Raw genomic sequence first — 20,566 nt, forward strand, 5'->3', positions numbered from 1 at the left:
TTTTTTATTTAAATAAATTTAATGATTCTAACAAAAAATAAAGAATAAAATAAAGAAAAATGCTTACTTTATCTTTAAAAAATGTTTTTAATTAACTTCTATATAATAATAACTATTATTATCAAATAATAGTTATTATTGCTTTAAATGTTATATACAATTTGAAGGCAATGATTAAATTGCATTTTTCATTCCAGATATTGCGCGCACTTTATTATGTTTTAGTGCTAGTAAAGGGCTATTGTAAAAATAAGTTTTGTTCAAATCCATTTCCGGTTCTCGCGCCCTCCCCTTGTCAGTGAGCTGGATGCAACCAATAATAACCCGTTTCGAGAACCTATATCAATAAGATAAAAATTATATAGAAGAATATAGACTAATCCATTGTATATTGAAAAACAATTCACCTCATTGTAAATATCTTAATATCTAAAAATTCAAATACGATTTGCTCAGCAGGTCAATTAATAAAACTGACAGACACTTATAAAGGCTGTATTTAATTAATTGTATTTATATAAACAATAATATTAATATATCATAAAACGCATATAGCAAACATGTGGGCCGATTTACCAAATTTCATTGAGATTGAGAATCGGAACAATCTCCGGATTAATATTGTAGCGATCAATTAGTCATGTAATTTCATCGAAACGTTCTAAGACTTTTTCCCGAGCGCCTTCTGCGTTAGCTCGGTTTTCTTCTGTTGTGCCATCTCCTTTTGTTTCTTCTCTTCCTCCCGTCGTTTCGCAGCCTCCTCTCGTTGTTGCTTAATTATAGCTAATCGCGCCAGATCTGCTCGAGCTTCATCTGTTTTACCGGCCGCGTGTAATTTTTGATAATTTGCATAGGCTTTTTGTTTTTCCAGTTGTTCTCTGAATTTTAAAATTACATAAATTTTGTATCAATAATGATGACGAGACAAGTGATACAAGATATGATGTACACTGCATATGATATACATTACAAGATGGATATACACTGCCGAGACCACATAAAATTTAAATATGTTCCAATGAAACACCGCTCTGTCCAAGTCATGTCATACTCAATTTTTGTTCTTAATTTGAAAGTAAATATATGTATATTATACATATTATATTTAGCACAATTATGGTTATAACATAGCATTGTTTAATTAAAAAAAAAAGGATTACGGTCATAAAGCTTCTTTCATAAAACTGAGCTATGAATTATCTTAGTAGATGGAAGAATTTTTCATCTATCTAGAAAAAATTATAATAGTCCGAGAGCCCACCGCAAAAATTTGGGTCTATCGCTTTTATGGATAAATTTACTTGCAAAAGGTAGTTTATAAGTCGTATTATCATAAACGATTGTCAGCCAAACTCGTACCCCCTGCGTTATGAGCAATAAAAATTTATTAACAATTGGATTTCTAAGCGATTTGGGTCCATCGCTTTTATGGACGAAACTTGTTTCATTCGAAAGGGCATCAAATTCCCTTTCAGAAAATACCCGGCTGATTTGCCCTGGCCCCTGCAAAACCCAGGCTGATCATGATTTTTGACTCAACGCGCGAGTCAGATCGAGCGTGGCGTTTGAAATGCGCGCCGTAAACAAGGACAGAGCGTCACGCTTTTATTTATACTTTGGATACTATCTAATATCATAAATTTTTAAAGATCATAATTGTTGTTATTGTTATTATTTAACGTTTATGATATTATAATATTGTGTAGGGATTAAGAATATTTTTGATTTTCTTTATCATTCATATTATTATATTTTATATGTTAATTATATACTTTTATCATTTATCATAGTTAAAAATATCATATTTCCAGATAAAAAGTATGGAACTGTCAGAGAACGTAATGTAAATTAGAATTTTGTCGAATATTTCCAAGTTTTTTACATTTTTTTATAATTAATTGAATTTTAACAAAATCATAGCAAATACTACACGAAAAAAAATAAACTGTAAAAAATCGTCAGAAATCTGATGACTATTTACAGTTTATTATGTAACTCGGCCACGGGTAATGATAAACTCGTAATTTTTCAATAAAATAAATGAGATACTACTAACACGTCAAATGAATTTTTGATATGCACATCAATGGTTTTTACAGTGTATAATAATATTAATATACATATATTCAAACAGTAAGATTAGGTTCATACATCAATTTATAATAAAAATTCAGTAAAATGACTAAATTACAGTGCTAAACAGTATCTTTTATTGATAATTTTATTATTTTTTACATATCATTTTTTCCGTGTAGTATTTGCTATGATTTTGTTAAAATTCAATTAATTATAAAAAAATGTAAAAAACTTGGAAATATTCGACAAAATTCCAATTTACATTACGTTCTCTGACAGTTCCATACTTTTTATCTGGAAATATGATATTTTTAACTATGATAAATGATAAAAGTATATAATTAACATATAAAATATAATAATATGAATGATAAAGAAAATCAAAAATATTCTTAATCCCTACACAATATTATAATATCATAAACGTTAAATAATAACAATAACAACAATTATGATCTTTAAAAATTTATGATATTAGATAGTATCCAAAGTATAAATAAAAGCGTGACGCTCTGTCCTTGTTTACGGCGCGCATTTCAAACGCCACGCTCGATCTGACTCGCGCGTTGAGTCAAAAATTATGATCAGCCTGGGTTTTGCAGGGGCCAGGGCAAATCAGCCGGGTATTTTCTGAAAGGGAATTTGATGCACTTTCGAATGAAACAAGTTTCGTCCATAAAAGCGATGGACCCAAATCGCTTAGAAATCCAATTGTTAATAAATTTTTATTGCTCATAACGCAGGGGGTACGAGTTTGGCTGACAATCGTTTATGATAATACTACTTATAAACTACCTTTTGCAAGTAAATTTATCCATAAAAGCGATGGACCCAAATTTTTGCGGTGGGCTCTCGCACTATAACCCCAGTAAGCAAGCATTAAAGTAACATTTAGAAATACTGATTTTACGTATATTTTTTTAACGTTTTTTAGTGATATTTAAAAGTATTTTTAATAATATATAGATACTTTTTAAATATTATTTCGTAATATATAATTTGTTTTAATGTTACAATATTTTGAAAACATTACACGACATATATCTTTTAAATATGCTACTCTAACATTTATTTGAAGTCAATGCAATAGTTCAAAATTGTTTATAATTAGGCCAGTCATATTAGACATCGAACCTTCCAATTAATCTTCCCAGGTTGCAACCACCATGAATCGCTTTGATTTGAGGTGCTATAAGTGGAATTTATTTTGCTTCGCGAAATTAACAGAGAATAAAAAGTTATTAACAATATTATAAAAACAAGTAGAAACTTGCACATTGTTTCCTCGTAGTTTTTAATTGTGCAAGTAGAAACTTGCACATTGCTTCCTCATAGTTCCTAAGTGTGCAAGTTTTTATTTGATTCGAGGTATAATTATCGGTATTTATTTGTTTTGGCTTCCTCATAGAGGAAGCTTTGTTAGCAAAGGTTCTGATTTCACACTTAACTCTTTTGGGGACTGCGTAAATAATTATATACATTCACTAAAAAATACTAAAAATACTTGTCCACTTAAAAACTAAAACAATACTTTATCGATAAAAAAAATCAGCCCGATATTATAAATATTTGAGATAGCGATTTATTTTTAATTCTATTATATTTTCCAGTCTTTTCTACCCCTATTTCATATATAATTGGTTAAAATTTGGTTGATCAGATCAAGTTTTATAAAGCTTCTATGTATGTACAAATTCTTCGAAATTTCAAATGTGTGTAATACGAGATCTGATCAATCAAATTTTAATGAATTATATATGAAATATAGGGGTAGAAAAAACTGGAAAACATAATAAAATTAAAAATAAATCGCTATCTCAAATATTGAGAAAGCGGCAGCGTAAAACACATTTTTCAAAAAAAGGAAAATCTGCATAAAATCTATACCGGTAGACCGATTTCAATAAAATTTGAGGAGGACATACTTTCTATAATACTCTATTTGTGTGCAAAAATTCAAACTGGTATCTAAAAAATTGTAGAAGTAGATGCGTGTACAAAAATCCGTACACACACACACACACACACACATACATACATACTTCCGGACATTTTTTACTAATATGATTTTTTGACATTTTTACACATTCTAAATCTATATCCGTCACATTCTCGAAAAAGAAATTTTTAACCATTACAAAGCTTCCTCTATGAGGAAGCAAAACGTGATTTTTTCTCAAATATCTCGAAAACTAAGCAAGATAGAGTAACAAACTATACGTACCTTTTTTATAGAGCGTAAAATTGTCTACTATAATAATCTGAACAACATTTATCATCAAGTCAGTCGTTTAGCTTGCACGTGCCGTCAAACTCCGAAGCTCGGATCCCGAAAACTCTCGATTTTGTCATTTATTTGATGTTGCGCCGGTGATTTTTTTCCGTCATTTAAAATGGAATTAAAAATCCCCCAAAAATCACACATTATCTGAGAACTACAAAGAATACTTTTCATGGCTAAATAAACAATTTATTAATAAATAAGTAAAAATGAGAAGATGTGTTGAAAACGGCTTTGCAATATGATTCAAAATAATGCGAAAAATCACGTGAATTTTAATGAAAAATAATTATTTCAGTGTAAAACAAGCGTTAGCCGACCTGTGTGCAATATTGGATAACTTTTCGCGTCAATAAAAAAATCAGCGTTTGTCGTACGAGAAAAATACAAGGGCCCTTTTTTGTTACAAATTTCGTCCACAACAAAATGCATATGATAAAATTTGTCTCAAATGAATTCTAAGGCCTGAAAACAGCGAAAAACAAAGATTATTCCAAAAAGTCAAAATTTTTTGCTTACATAGCTACAAACAAAACAAAAAGGGTCTAAAAAATCGGTTGTACCATAAAAAAGTATTCTTTGTAGTTCTCAGATAATGTGATTTTTTTGTGGATTTTTAATTCCATTTTAAGTGACGGAAAAAATCAGCGGTGCAACAAACGAAATTGAGGGTTTTCGGGATCCGAGCTTCGGAGTTTGACGGCGCGTGCAAGCTAAACGACTGACTTGACGATAAATGAGAAAGACTCTATTTTTATATTCGACAACGTTTGGCTAATGTCGTAACATTTCGACCATAGTTTTGGTCAGATTAATCGTCAAAACTTTTTCGGCCATGGGTTTTGGTCTTTTTAAGTTGAAGTAATCTTTGATACTTATGTATAAGCATCTCATTTAATTATATAGTTTATCAACTTTAGCATAACAGCCAAAAAGTGGACTTGGTTTACAATCATTTCCCTATTCATTCACACACATACTACTCCTCATGCTTCTAAATACCTAATAACCTATTAAAATTTACAACTTTACAAAATTAAAGATTACAAATTATGGCACATTTAATATTTGATATTTTACCTATTTATTTATTAAACCTATTTAACAAAGTATATATATATATATATATATGCACGGGCCTCGATTCTTATTGAATCTTATTGCACTAACTACTTATCTCACAGCCTCTCTCACAACCTATTGACTTCCTATATCTATCTTCTTTTTCTTTCGCATCCCTTTCCCTAACAACTTTTAGCAATACCTCCGCTTTGGTGGTGTCCAATTTATCATTCCAAAGTTTTTCCAACCTTTCCTTACTATCCTTTCCTAATACTGTAAACCATTCCTTTGTCTTAACGCAATCTTCAAATAGTGGTTCATATTATTCTAGCCTTCATTACAAAAAATACACATTTGTTTCTCTTCATCTAGTCAATACCTGTTACCTGATTCTAAGTTCCCGCATCTTAAATTTAACAACGCTCTGATACTATCCCCGAGATCCTGCCTGTCTAAATTATCCAACTTTAAATAACTTGGGCCTTCCAAATCCATACTTATCTCCTTATATTTCTTGTTATACCTTGCATCTAAAATCCTGTTTTCCTCTAACTGCCTCTGTACATCCTCATCCCTCTTCCACATTTCTTTACCTAAATTTCTCCCCTCCCTTCTCAAGAGGCTAGCATCTCATTTAATTAAATTTAAATAATTAAATTTATTGCGAAAAATATTACCTCAGCCAGGGTTCGAACCTGGAACCTCGCTCATTCCGTGTAGGGCGTCGTACCAATTCGACCACCGAAGCAAGTGGTAATATTCATCGCAATAACAAATCTTACTAAGATGGAAACATTGATTTTTAGGTCAACGATGTATAATAACAGAAAATCATATGTATTTGTTTCGCCAATAATTAATAAACGAGAAAGACTCTATTTTTATATTCGACAACGGTTTGGCTAATGTCATGACAATTCGACTATAGTTTTTGTCAGATTAATTGACGATAAATGTTCAGATCATTATTGCAAATAATTTTATGCTCTACAAAAAAGGTACGTGTAGTGTATAAGAGTGTAAGTAGTACATGGAGAGTGTAGAATATACAGACAGATGGGCACGCCCAGAGAGATTGACATGGTAATCGAGAGTATAATATTATTATTTCTCCTGACCCCTTTACAGGGAACCACTGGCTGCTACAATTGGCGACGAGGTGAAAAACGAATCGAATTGATAGTAATTAGCAAACCCATTAAGGGCGTAATAGAGGCTAGGCTAGAAAGCAAAGCAGGAAACGGTAAGTTATAACCTAAAACAGGTTAAGCCATCTATAAAGAAGGAAAACATGAAACCGCTGGTCATGTTGTAGGGCTTTTGCGAATACGAATAAAGGCCACGCATTGATAATAACAAAATGACTGGTTTTGAGTAATTGAAACTAAGTCTGTGCATCGCAGTAAATACCATAGGACCATGCAGTATAAATCTGTAAGGCGCACTGACGCCAAAGGGCCATGCAGTATAAATCTGTAAGGCAAAATGACGCCAAAGGGCCATGCAGTACAAATCAGTAATCGGTATTAGGGCCACGCAGTATAAATCTGTAAAGCGAAATAACGCAAATCTGTAAAGGGCCACGCAAAATAAATCGGTAGTTAACATTAGAGCTACGACGAGGAAATTGGTTTTAATAGCAAATACTACGTAATTATGCAATAAAATATAAGAAAGAACGGTAGTAAACCTAACCTAGCAGATAGTCATTCCATTTTAAAATTACAGATACGGAGGAATGGCGTCAATCCCTGTCTTGAAAAATTTTGACTGCACAGGGGATCCAAATTCGGTCGGCGTTCGCTGGGAAAAATGGAAACGAGCATTTGAATTTTTCTTTCAAGCATCAAATATCAGCGATCCTACAAAGCAAAGAGCCACGCTTTTACACTGTGGAGGATTGGCTCTACAGGAAATATATTATAATCTACCGGAAATTAACACCAAATCGGACCCAGACAAGACAACAGACGCGTATAAGAACACTATCTTAAAATTAGATGAATATTTTCTTCCGCGGAGTAGCAGGGTTTTCGAAAGATACGTATTTAGGCTTATAAAGCAGGAACCGCAGGAAAAATTTGACAAATTTATTTTAAGACTGAGGAATCAAGCAACAAAATGCGGGTTTAAAAATTTAGAAGAGCACCTAATAGATCAGATAGCAGAAAAGTGCACCCTATCAGAGTTAAGGAAGAAAATCCTAACAACAGGAGATTCTTTTTCTCTAGAAGAGATTATCAGGGAAGCAAACACCCTCGAAACGGTAAATAGGCAACTCGAAGAGTTTACAGGCAGAGCTACACTAACGGAAGTTAACAAATTAGAGGCAAAGAAAATACAAAAAAGTATTTGTTCTCGATGCGGAAGTGGAAAACATACATCCGAGGATAAAAAATGCCCAGCTCGGGATAAAAAATGTATGAAGTGTGGATACGTGGGGCACTTCAGAGAACACTGTAGGACGAGGAAAAGGAAATGGCAGCAGAAGGACTCAGAAAACAAGGATCCAAAATCAAAGAGTAGGAAAGATGACAAAAGTGAGAAGGACAAAAGTGAAGAGGTCGATTACGTTTTTCACATCGACGACGATACAATGATTGACTACATTATGGAGAAGTTCACACAGAGATGTTAATCGACTCGAGCAGCAAATGTAATCTCTTACGGCTAGTACATGGGAGGAGCTGAAGAAAAGAAAGATCGTGGTGTCAAATCAAGAGAAAAGTCCTAAACAAGTCTTCATGGCTTATGGAAGTACGAAACCTCTGAGCGTTAGTGGATCATTCCAAGCGAACATTGCGATAGGACGGGAGAAAACACAGGCCACATTTTACGTGATACAAGGAGGCACAAAAAATCTATTGGGAAAAAACACCGCAATTACACTAGGAGTTTTACATTTGGGAACACGAGTAAATGCCATCGGAACGTTTCCTAAATTCAAAGATATCTCTGTGGATATTCCCATATCCGGGAGAATTCCTATTCCACTGGAGGAAAAGGTAAATAAGAAGATTGAAGAACTCATCAACCAAAACGTAATTGAAAAAGTAGAAGGCCCGAGCGAATGGATATCTCCAATGGTACCAATCTTAAAAGAGAACGGCGAGATTAGGATCTGCATCGACATGAGAAGAGCAAACGAGGCTATTATTAGAGAAAACCATCCGTTACCCACAATGGATCAAATATCACCACGTTTTATGAAGGCCAAATACTTCTCAAAGTTAGATGTGAAAAATGCTTTTCATCAAGTGGAGATCACGTCACAATCGAGATATATTACTACCTTCATTACAAGCAAAGGATTATATCGATACAAGCGCTTAATGTTTGGGATAACGTGTGCACCAGAAATATTCCAGAAAACTATGGAAACAATACTTCTCACATGTGAGGGCACAGTAAACTTTATTGATGATGTAGTGATATTTGGAAGAAATGAAGAAGAGCATGACATAAGGCTGGCTTGCGTTTTGAACATTCTAGAACAAAACAATGTATTGCTGAACCAGGACAAGTGCCTGTACAAAACTACGAGGATACAATTTTTAGGCCACGACTTATCAGAACAAGGAATGCGGCCTTTAGCAAAATATATTGATGTAATACGGCAATTTAGACGTCCCAACACAATTAAAAAGATGCAAAGTTTTTTAGGCCTTATAAATTTCGTAGGTAAATGGATTCCAAATCTAGCAACAACAACAGAACCTGTGAGGAAGATATTACGTTTAAAATTGAGCAGACAAGCTGATATCACACGTTATTGGAATTCGGAACAAGACGCTGCTTTTAATAAACTGAAGGAAGCATTAAGCGAGATAAAAACCTTAGGATATTACGATCCAAAAGATGAAACCACTGTAATAGCTGACGCTAGTCCTGTCGGACTCGGAGCAATTCTTATACAAAATGACTTCAAGGGACCTGCAAGAATAATCGCGTATGGAAATAAAAGTTTAACCGACTGCGAGAAGAGATATTGCCAGACGGAAAAAGAAGCTTTGGCACTAGTGTGGGCAGTGGAGCATTTTGCAATATACCTCTATGGGAAGGACAACTTTAAACTCATCAGTGACCACAAACCTCTGGAAGTTATATTTAGTCCGAAATCAAAACCTTGTGCCAGAATAGAACGATGGGTGTTAAGACTACAGGCATTTAATTACAAAGTAGTGTATCGGCCAGGGAAAACGAATATAGCAGATCCTCTTTCACGATTGTGTAGGAACACTCATACAGAACCGTTTGATAATAGAAGCTATATTAATCTGATAATTAAAAATTCCTGCCCAGTAGCAATACACCTAACAGATATTAGGAAACATTCAGAAGAAGACGAAGAGATTCGCAGGCTAAGAGAAGGATTATTTACTGGACAATGGGCGAAGACGGTAAAAATTTATAACATATTTGAAACAGAATTAACATTCCACGATGGTATTCTCCTCAGAGGTACGAGAATAGTAATTCCTCGTACATTGCGTGAACAAGTTCTTGATTCGGCCCACGAGGGACATCCAGGCATAGCAGCAATGAAAGCAAGACTTCGCACCAAAGTATGGTGGCCTAAGATCGATAGCGACGCTGAAAAGAAAGTTAAGGCATGCAAAGGGTGTACATTAGTAATGATGCCTAACGCTCCAAACCCAATGAAACGTCGAGTGCTACCGTCGGAACCATGGATAGATGTAGCTATTGATTATTTAGGCCCTTTACCTAGCGGAGATTATATATTAGTAATGACAGATTACTTTAGTAGGTATAAAGAGATTAAAATATCAAAAATCATTACATCCAACAAAACAATAAAAATGTTAAAAGAAATTTTCTCCAAGAATGGTTATCCTATTACAATAACAGCAGATAATGGAAGACAATTTGTAAGCGAAGAATTCATTAATTCTGCAAAAAATGTAGAATTATTCTTTACAACACTATACCATATTGGCCATAGCAAAATGGAAAGGTTGAGCGTCAAAATAGGGACATCTTAAAAAGGCTTAAAATTAGTCAGATAGAAAAAAAGGATTGGAAACAAGAACTTTATACTTACCTCATGGGCTGCGTTCCAAAATTCACTCTAGTTAACTAAAATGCTATAGTGTACGTGACGTAAACTATAGATTTTAGTTACCCAGAGTGAATTTTGGAACGCAACCATGATGTACAAAAGCACTCCACACTCTGTCACTGGTAAATCACCTTCTGAATTATTTTTCAGAAGACAATTTAGAGACAAAGTTCCATCAATTGTGGACATAGAAAATCAGGATAAAGATCCAGAAGTAAGAGATAGAGACAAAATACAAAGAGAAAAAGGGAAACGTTATAGTGATTTGAAGAGGAAGGCGTCGAAAAGTACAATTTCAGAAGAAGACAAGGTCTATACGGAAAACATGATAAAAGGAAACAAACTTACTCCAAATTTTAATCCAACACCGCATACTGTTATTGGAAAAAAAGGAAACGAATATATATACAAAGTAAGGAATGATGAGACAGGACAAGAATACAGGAGAAATATCGTACATCTCAAGAAAATCGAAGGGGAATTGAAGATATATAAGGAAATGGATAAAGAAAATGATGCAAAATCCACAGAAGAAGAAGAAGGCGTAATTTAAGAAGTTGGAGATTGGAGACAAGCAAAGAAGAAATAGAGACAGAATATATATAAATGGTTAATTTAGGATTAAGAATATTTAATCAAAATAATATAGGCATTATTTTATAGTCAAATTGCGTATAGTTAATACAATCGCCAAAGAAGTATCTTTTAACGCAATAAACATTCAAATTACTTTATTTTCAAATTAAAATAAGAAAGGGATTGTAGTGTATAAGAGTGTAAGTAGTACATGGAAAGTGTAGAATATACAGACAGATGGGCACGCCCAGAGAGATTGACACGGTAATCGAGAGTATAATATTATTATTTCTCCTGACCCCTTTACAGAGAACCACTGGCTGCTACAGTACGTATAGTAGTTTGTTACCTATCTTGCTTAGTTCTCGAGATATTTGAGAAAAAATAAAAAAATCGCGTTTTTATTTATAATATTGTTAATAACTTTGTATTCCCCATTAATTTCGCGAAGCAAAATAAATCCCATTTATAGCACCTCAAATCAAAGCGATTCATGGTGGTTGCAACCTGGGAAAATTAATTGGAAGGTTAACCCCTGAAATTAGTCTAATATGACTGGCCTAACTGGTATATTTTGCTTCTTAAAGATACATTATCACTCTTTCATTTAATCGTTTTTAATTATGCAGCAACTTAAGAACACACCTATTATCATGCAAGCGGCAATAATTAGCGGCTGTATGTGTTCTTATAGCTAACCTAAGTTTGAAAACGTGTAAACAAACTTAACCTATTGCGTAATCTTGGCCAATAAGTAGTACGACCACTACCAGAACAGTATTCATAGTCGAATCTTATATTTAAGATCGTAATTTTAAGTTTGTTTTCAGATGCTATGCGGAATCATTTCATTAGTTCTGAAGATAAACTTATACATATAATTATACACATATAATAATGCACTTATAATAATGCACAAGTTTAATTTTATATTTCATATAGCAGACATTTTCAATTAATGACGCGTTTTAGCCAGCAGTGTATCTTCAAAATATATTATTAAAAAATTATGAAATAAGGGAAGTAAAGGCTATGAGGGTCAGACACAGATCTCCGTGCGTAACATTACAATTACTGATTTATTGGTTGCTGTAATTTACATCAATCCGTTATACGTACATTATTTCGGCTCAACTTTGAGCCATCTTCAGCGGTATAAATTAAAATAAATTAAACGTTCTCCAAACTACATTGGTGAGCTTACTGATTCGAAGTTTCAGAAACTATGTTGGAAAAACAGACCAATTGATCCATATCTGTAAAAGTTGTTACATTAATGCTATGATATTAATAACTAAAAGAAAAAAACCTTTAAAAAAACTCACCAATCAGTCTAAAAAACGTGGAATTCAATGCCATACACAAAATGAATATAAATTATGGTAGATAAAAATACTCTCTACGAAGAGACTTAAGGGGATCCTAAAGCAAAGGTCGAACTTCTTCGATGTCGATAATGTCAACATTTCTAATCCTGTTTTCTCTATATCTGTCCTTGTTTAACTATAGTAATCTGTCTTTGTTCGATCGCTGCGCCATTTCTCGCTACACGCAATACTGCTTATCCTATCAACCTGCATGTGCTTTTGCACAAAATAGTAGCAAAGGCTCAAACTTTTTCGCAGCATTAATGTAACAACTTTTACAGATATGGATCAATTGGTCTATTTTTCCAACATAGTTTCTGAAACTTCGAATCAGTAAGCTCACCAATGTAGTATGGAGAACGTTTAATTTATTTGAATTTATACCGCTGAAGATGGCTCAAAGTTGAGCCAAAACGTACGTATAACGGATTGATGTAAATTACAACAACCAATAAATTAGTAATTCTGATGTTACGCACGGAGATCTGCGTTTGACCCCTTATAGCCTTTACTTCAGTTATTTCAATTTCGAGGGTCCTTATACTATTTTATTAAAAAATTATGGATTATAATCAAAACAATTGCACACGTACCGTTCTCTTCGAGACAGTTCTGGTTTTGCAGTGTCTAATGACTGATTCAATTGAGACAATTTTTTAGTTTTTTTTTGTACCCTGTTTGGATTTTCTACTTGAATTAAATTTTCTACACCTTTTGCCTTTCCTCCCTGCAGAAAAACAGAGTAATAATTAATGAAAAATTAAAACATGTAACACTCTTTATTTATAAAATATGTAACTGTGCAGAAAAGATCTTTTTTAATCTCACGCACGCATACACATAGGCCTAGTTTACACCGATCACTTGATACGCGTATTAAATAGTAAATAACTAGTAAATAAGTCTAATTATTGGCTGATCAGTTCAAATATACTATTTGATACGCGTATAAAAAGATCGGTGTAAACTAGGCCATACATACCTCTGTTTCCGATTCTGATTCCGACTCACTGTCGCTATCTGTAGCACTATTCTTTGACCTATTAGCTCCACTCGTTTTAGGTTCCTCATCGTCCTCTTCCTCACTAGAACTCTCCTGCCCTTTGTTTTTCTAAAAAAAAAAATCAATTTTGAATTAACTCAGTTTTCATTAGAGATTAAACATCAGCGTCTAAACCCGAAGACCAAGCGCAAAAAAATGATGGATATCACCGAATGCAAAGAAGCTCAAGGACACAATGTGTGTAATCGCCAGATCTAATGAGGATTCAATTATACATATATCAATCAACCAACTGTTAGTAAATATTACAATAACTATACCCACTAACAATAGAAGCTATTCTATATGTATATGCAGAGTGCTATTTTAAATGCTCCAAGCAAATATCTCGAAAAATATGGAAGATACGGAAAAACGTTTCAGACGTTTCAGACGGAAAAACGTTTCAAAGTTGTTTGGTTTGAAGGGAGACATATGATTTCGAGAGTTATGTCGTAAATGTCGTCGTTTTAAAGAAATTTTAAAAACGATTAATTTCTTAAATAAAACTTGATTTTTTCCTTGAAATAACTGTTCTCATCAAGACGTTTTCAAAATACTATAATAAAGCTCTCTTTCGTTAAGAATTTTCTGAAACATTTTTAATATTTTGCCGTAATATTTTTAATATAAAATATAAAATATCTCGAAAAGTAGGTATTCACTTCTTGATGACTTTACCATGATACTTTTATACATTAAATAATAATAAAAAATAGATTGTTGTAAAAAAAAACATAAAATTTTTAACAAATTTGATTGATTTTGTAGACGCATTCAATTTTGCAAAATTGCAAATGTAAAAATTATTAACAAGAGTAATATACTTTTTGACCAAACTAACTTTAATATCGAAGATTCTTACATTAACTCGACGTTTCGACACTGGTTTTGTGTCCTTATCAAGAGATTTCTATCTCATCATGTTCACGAATTATTTTAGCCACACGTAAGGTTCTTGCACTTCTAGTAACTTTGTCAAAAATTCTTTTTTAAAAAGAGTCGCAATCCAGAGAGCCGTAATCATAATGCGAACGGAACAGACAGGTGACACGTCGTTCCGAATCGAAAGACAGCGATCGACTGAAAAAATTATTATTAAAAATTATTAGACGTTTATTTCATCGACTACATTGGCAAATAATCATCGTGACGATTCGACCATTGGTTTTAGTCCGATTGATCGTCAAGACGTTAATAATCTTTGATACTTATATATATAAGCTTATATATATAAGCATCTCATTTTTAAATAATTTAAATTAAAATATTATTTCGATGAAATGAACGTCTAATGTTTATTATATTGTTGGCGAATTACGAATATACTTTCGGTGTAAAAATTATTATTATATATTATTCGCTTCCGTTCATTATTCTATGTATAAAAATATCAAGATAAAGCCATCGAAAGGTGAATATTTTACGAGATATTTTATATTAAAAATATCATGGCAAAATTTAAAATATTTCAGGAAATTCTTAACAAAAGAAAACTTTATTATCGTGTTTTGAAAACCCGAAGAGATCTACAACTTTTATATCAAAGAAAAAATCAAATTCCATTTAAAAAATTAGTCGCCTTTAAAATTTCTTTAAAACGATGACATTTACAACATGACTCACATCGAAATCATATGTCCCTCTTCAAACCAAACAACTTTTGTCTGAAACGTTTTTCCGTATCTTCCATATTTTTCGAGATATTTGGCTGGGGCAAATAAAACGGCACACTGTATATAGGATGTTCAGAAATTCAACCGACAAACTTTCCGAGATTATCGGAGAACCATAAGGATCATTTTTTGCAAATGGATCCGGGGTCGCAAACGCATTGTTACATCGCTATGACATCGGGAATGTCAGCGGCAAAAGGTTCTGAGCAAGATGAAATCAAGAACGATCTCAACGTGTTCGCCAGAGTTCGCCGATCCATGGTTCGGCGCTATTATGTCCAAAGATCATGGGAGCATGGGGGACGACACTTCGAGCAGCTGCTCTAAAAACTGATGCAGGCCACAACCGCTTATTTAAACCGTATAAGTTTTATAAAATTGACCAATCACAGTCGATTATTTTTCTCACATTCGACTGTGATTGGTCAATTTCTTAGGGCTTAACCAGTTCACTGGTAACTCATATATAGGCAAAAGAAATCCGTTCTACAATTGGTAATGACTCATATATGAGCACCATAAACAGCTCTGCCAATTTTCAACAAATTTGCACTAAACTTGATACACTCATGTTTTTTGGGTCGATGACTATAAATCTGAAGTCAAATTTAAAAAATTTATAATGACGGATCCAATATAGCGGCGCTTTTAACTCAATTTTATCAGTTTTTGAAGAATATTAATAATAAATAATAATATTTATTTAACTTCGGCTGCTGCCAAGTTACTCGGCTGGACTTGGTTTACAATAGGTTCCTTAACACATTCATCCATCCGCATATTGCCAGTCAACCACACCAGAACTAACAAAATTTTGACAGGATCTTCTCAAGCTAAAACACGTCATTATTTATCACTACTGCTCTCACCTATCTTTTCTCATCTCCGCTTCTATCTTTTTCCTATCCCTATATAATTTCCTTAAAACTCCTGGTCCCTGAGCCGAGAACTCCGTGTTGACGGTGGCGACGTACCGTCGCGGTAGAAATAAGAACTCTCTCCAATGGAGATTTCTGCTCTGTGACATGTTGACAACCTTATTTTGTCGTCTGTTTAATTTCTTTATTATTCGCTCTGTACTTGTGCTATAACGTTTAACGTATTCGTGAAACTAGTAAAATTGACCAAGAGGTACGATCTATAGTAATTTTTTATTGAAATGTCTTTTTATTTCGAAATAAAACGGACGACAAAATAGAGTGTTATTTCTCGCCTCGATAGCAAGAATTCAATACGGCTGCGGTGACTACCCAGGAGCCTTAATATTCTTTCTTTGGTTGTATCTAATTTATCGTTCCATAGTCTATCTATTCTTTTCCTGTTATCCCTCCCTAGTTCTATGTATGTATGTATCGTTTATTGACTCCCCTCAGGGTTGCAAGGCGTTTTGAAGAGACGTTCCCAACCCTTTACAAACATACAAAAATATAATCCTACTCCCGGCCTGGCCGTAAGCGACCCCCTACAAACTAATTCACCTTCCTCTCTTCCACGCACAATACCCCCAGTTCCCTTACTCCTTCGTTTTCCTCCCTACTTTAAAAGGTTCTTTCCTCGTGCGGCAACTCCCGCTGGACTCTGCTCCTCCTCCGCCACCTCCCAAATTTGTCTCCTTCACTTCCTGTCCAGCTCCAGTCCGCCACCTGTCATCTCTCTGCCCTGCTCCACTTTTGGACCTAAAAATTCATCAATCCTTTCCTTTCAGCCCTCTGCCCTAACCCCCTCCATACTCCCTTCCCTGACCACCTCCTTAATCCCTCTACAATTACCATTTTCGCCTCCATCTCCGCTCATAAATACCTTTGAAACCCCTCTTTCTAATTTCTCGCACCACCTTTCTCTCCTCCCTCCCCTGTACTCTCTTATTCGACCCAAACAAGCAGCTTTCTCCGCTATTACCCCTTTCCTCTTTATCCATCGCCTCGACGTCCCGCCACAGTGCCACCCCCTACAGCATCTGACACCCGGCGCCGTCTCGGTTCTCCGCCGCTCCCCCCAATACTGTACGCCACAACCCCATCTCTACACACCTCCACTGCTTGACTTCCCTTTATAAATTTTTCTTTTCCATTAGCTTATTTTCTTCCTCGCTCCATACATACTCCCTACATCGTACCTCTAACTTCCTATAACCTATTTTCACCCATTTTCCTTCTGTTTTCTCTTTCCATGCCCGTTCTTTTATCCGTCTTTGCACTTCTCTGTCCTCAAAGGTCAGGTCGTGATCAATGAAAATTTTCTTACTTCTCAGCTTCTTCTCCTTCATGATATTCTCCTTCGATTCCCAGCAGTCCATTTTAACTATTACTATCTCTCTTCCTTCTCTGTCTGTTGACCGCATCTTCTTTACTCCCGCTTTGCACCAAACTCCCTCTCAAGAAACGTCTCCGCTGTGTCCATTAAGCTCTTGTTTTCCTCTTTATGTAATCCTCTGATCACTAGATTATTTTTCTTTTCCTTCCTTTCCTTCATATTTCTTTCTCTCTTCCTGACCATCTCCGACACCTCTCCCACAATCTCCTCCATTATGCCGCCGGTCGCCTCTTCCGTTATGTTTTCACTCCTTCGTTCGATCTTCGATAGTATCCCTTCTAGCTTATCCATCCTTTCCTCTATCCTTTCTTCTTTTTTCTCCATTCCTCGTCTAAGACGCTCATCCTCTCTCTCATCTCTCTCATCTCGTCCCTCAGGTCCCTCATTACATCTCTAATTTCTCTCAGAAATGACAGATCCGTCCTCTTCTTTCTTCTCTAATGCAAACTGCGTCTCATTTTCTTCTTTCTTTTTTATTGTCGCTCCTTCTCCATCTTTCTATTTTCCTATATCTGAAAGCGTTCTATCTACTTTATTACTCCTCTTAAAGATCTCGGCGATCATCTGTTACTTCTCCTCTCTCTTCCTCTTTATCTTAGCTAAGTCACCGTCCATACTTTTATCGCACCTCATATATTTTAAAATACTAGTTGAAGATGATCTCTCTTTTCTTTTTAAAGGCCGGTTGTTCCAACCTATTAGTAAGCTACCTGATAGTTAAATCATATGTCTATCTTTGTCCAATGTAAAGGATAAACAAAGGCGTACATATGATTTAACTATTATGTAGTTTACCAATAGGCTGGAACAACCAGCCCTGAATCTTCCTAGAGGGCCTACCTTTTCCTTTCTTTACTGCTATCGGTGTGGCGTAATAATTATTTGTGTAACAAGTGCGGGAAGTTGAGAATTGGACGAGTGTCCAATTCTCAACTCGCATGTGTTACACGCCCTATTTTATATTACAAAGTGCGTGGAAAGTGGCCTATTGCGTGCGCGCCATCTGTGCGACGGATGGCCGATTCCACACGCGCGAGAGATTTCTTACTTAAAGCCATGCGGGAATGAGATATTTCCGCACGCAGTGATGACACGCTTGGCTCTAGAACACCGTGACCGCCGGGGCACGAAGCCCTCGGGGCACGCGCTCCGCCTAACCGAGTAAGTAAGGAAACGATGAAAGTAGTGGTATTTCACCGACGATGTTGCCATCTCCCACTTATGCTACACCTCTCATGTCTCCTTACAGTGCCAGACTAGAGTCAAGCTCAACAGGGTCTTCTTTCCCCGCTAATTTTTCCAAGCCCGTTCCCTTGGCAGTGGTTTCGCTAGATAGTAGATAGGGACAGTGGAAATCTCGTTAATCCATTCATGCGCGTCACTAATTAGATGACGAGGCATTTGGCTACCTTAAGAGAGTCATAGTTACTCCCGCCGTTTACCCGCGCTTGCTTGAATCGCAGTGCGGGAATATATCATTCCCGCATGGGTTTGAGTAGGAAATTCCTCGCGTGAAAAATTGGCTATTTGTCGCACAGATGGCGCGCGCGGAATGGGCCACTTTCCACGCACGTGTGATATAAATTTCTTTTTCCCTCTCTTCTATGACTGGTAGATCCGAGCTTTTATCCCTATCCTTCTCCAACTCTTTCTCTCTCTCATCCTTTTCACTCTTCTTTCTACCCTCAGTCTGTTCGGACATACTAATACCTATTACTTATCTCTGGCTATCGGCTGCTGTCGCTGCCTACTCTATACTCAACGAGCCAGAATCTCTGACTTTATAAACGTTCGCCAGCGCCGTGGTAGGCCTTCGCCTCCGCTCACCTAACCTCCTTTCAAAACACCTGTCCTTTTACCTCTCATTTATGTAAACCTAATGTTTCCAGTCTTGCTTTTTACCCTAACTTTATCCTAAGTGGTTCTTTCTACCTTTTTATCGCTCTAACATCTACCGCGCTTCCTAACTCGCTCTGAACTCTCTCCTTCCCTCCTCGCAGCTCGCACACGCATACACCTCTCACTCGCTACGCTAACCAAGTCCTTTGAAGAATATTAATTTTCAACGTTTTTCAACAGAAATTTTATTGTAAATTATGTATCAAACAATATCTAAAAATATTTACTTTAGAGAAAATTTGACCCTGGATCCGTAATGAACAATTCAAGACATTATACCAGTGCATAGGGGAAACCGGGGCAAAATCGTCACTATTTTTTCGGTGCCGATTTTTAACAAAACAAATAATTTTAAAAATGTGGTATACCGTTGTAAAGAGTGAACCCTTGGCTACAAAATTTATAAGGACATTTTTGGTCTACGTCGCTTTGTTCAACTGCAATAGAATGAAAACAACATAGGTGCAAGTCAAAATTGCCGGGGCGGAGTCATCACTCCATTCTCGGACTAAATTTTAAATGAAAATTCATCATTCCAATTATGAAAAATAATAGAATACATTCTATTAATTATTTTTTAAAAGAAAAATGAAAACATTAATTAAAAACACGATAGCAGAAAATAATTACAAGAAAAGCGCAAACACTTATGTGCCCTACGCTCGCACATTTTTCGTCAGCTCTGTTCTGTCATCTCTGAGCACACGCAGCACATATTATCCAAGTCCTCGCCGAAATCCGACCACTGCTGCTTCTTTGACTTTGATTTTCGCCAGAACCCTCCATGATATGGCTTAGTGACAACTTCGCCCCGGACACAAGTTTCAAGTTTGGTCGCTCATAAAATATTAGAAATCAATAAAAATAAAAAAACTTCACTGGATTCGTGTTCAGCATGCATTACTCTTTAGAATCACTTGCTTTGAGATTCAGAGACATAATAATATTTAAGATATTACAAATTTTCGACGCGCAAAAAATTTTACTTTCAACCTCCAAAAACACGTTTGCCTCGATGAGAATCACAACTTGACACATAACCTTTATAGTAAACTCCGTTGGTCACGTGGGCACCATAAGCCGCGTTTACAGTATTAATGGCAAGTTCACACAATATACAGATTTCGAGATAATTGCAATGATGACTCCGCCCCGGTGACGACTTCGCCCCGGTCTCCCTTACTACAAATGAAA

The 20,566-nt window shown here is 35.3% G+C and overlaps 1 protein-coding gene and 1 long non-coding RNA gene across 2 annotated transcripts in view; both read right to left on the reverse strand.

The window, feature by feature from the left end:
* Window positions 1-479: 479 nt before the first annotated feature.
* The window catches only part of LOC143908310 (uncharacterized), a 32,010-nt gene continuing 11,923 nt past the window's right edge, over window positions 480-20,566 (reverse strand). Inside the window, exons 3-5 of the mRNA XM_077425937.1 lie at window positions 13,425-13,553; window positions 13,036-13,169; window positions 480-878 (exon numbers count right to left, since the gene is read on the reverse strand). Coding sequence (XP_077282063.1) covers window positions 662-878; window positions 13,036-13,169; window positions 13,425-13,553 — 480 coding nt within the window. The 3' untranslated portion in view covers window positions 480-661. The remainder of the gene's footprint in view (window positions 879-13,035; window positions 13,170-13,424; window positions 13,554-20,566) is intronic.
* On the reverse strand, window positions 12,136-13,029 carry LOC143908313 (uncharacterized). Its single transcript, XR_013260099.1, has 2 exons — window positions 12,401-13,029; window positions 12,136-12,331 (listed from the first exon to the last, which is right to left on the reverse strand). It is a non-coding gene; the product is annotated as an uncharacterized LOC143908313 (long non-coding RNA).

This window comes from Temnothorax americanus, unplaced genomic scaffold, assembly GCF_048541705.1.
Source record: "Temnothorax americanus isolate GAGA-0224 unplaced genomic scaffold, ASM4854170v1 Scaffold92, whole genome shotgun sequence".
Classification (NCBI taxonomy): domain Eukaryota; kingdom Metazoa; phylum Arthropoda; class Insecta; order Hymenoptera; family Formicidae; genus Temnothorax; species Temnothorax americanus.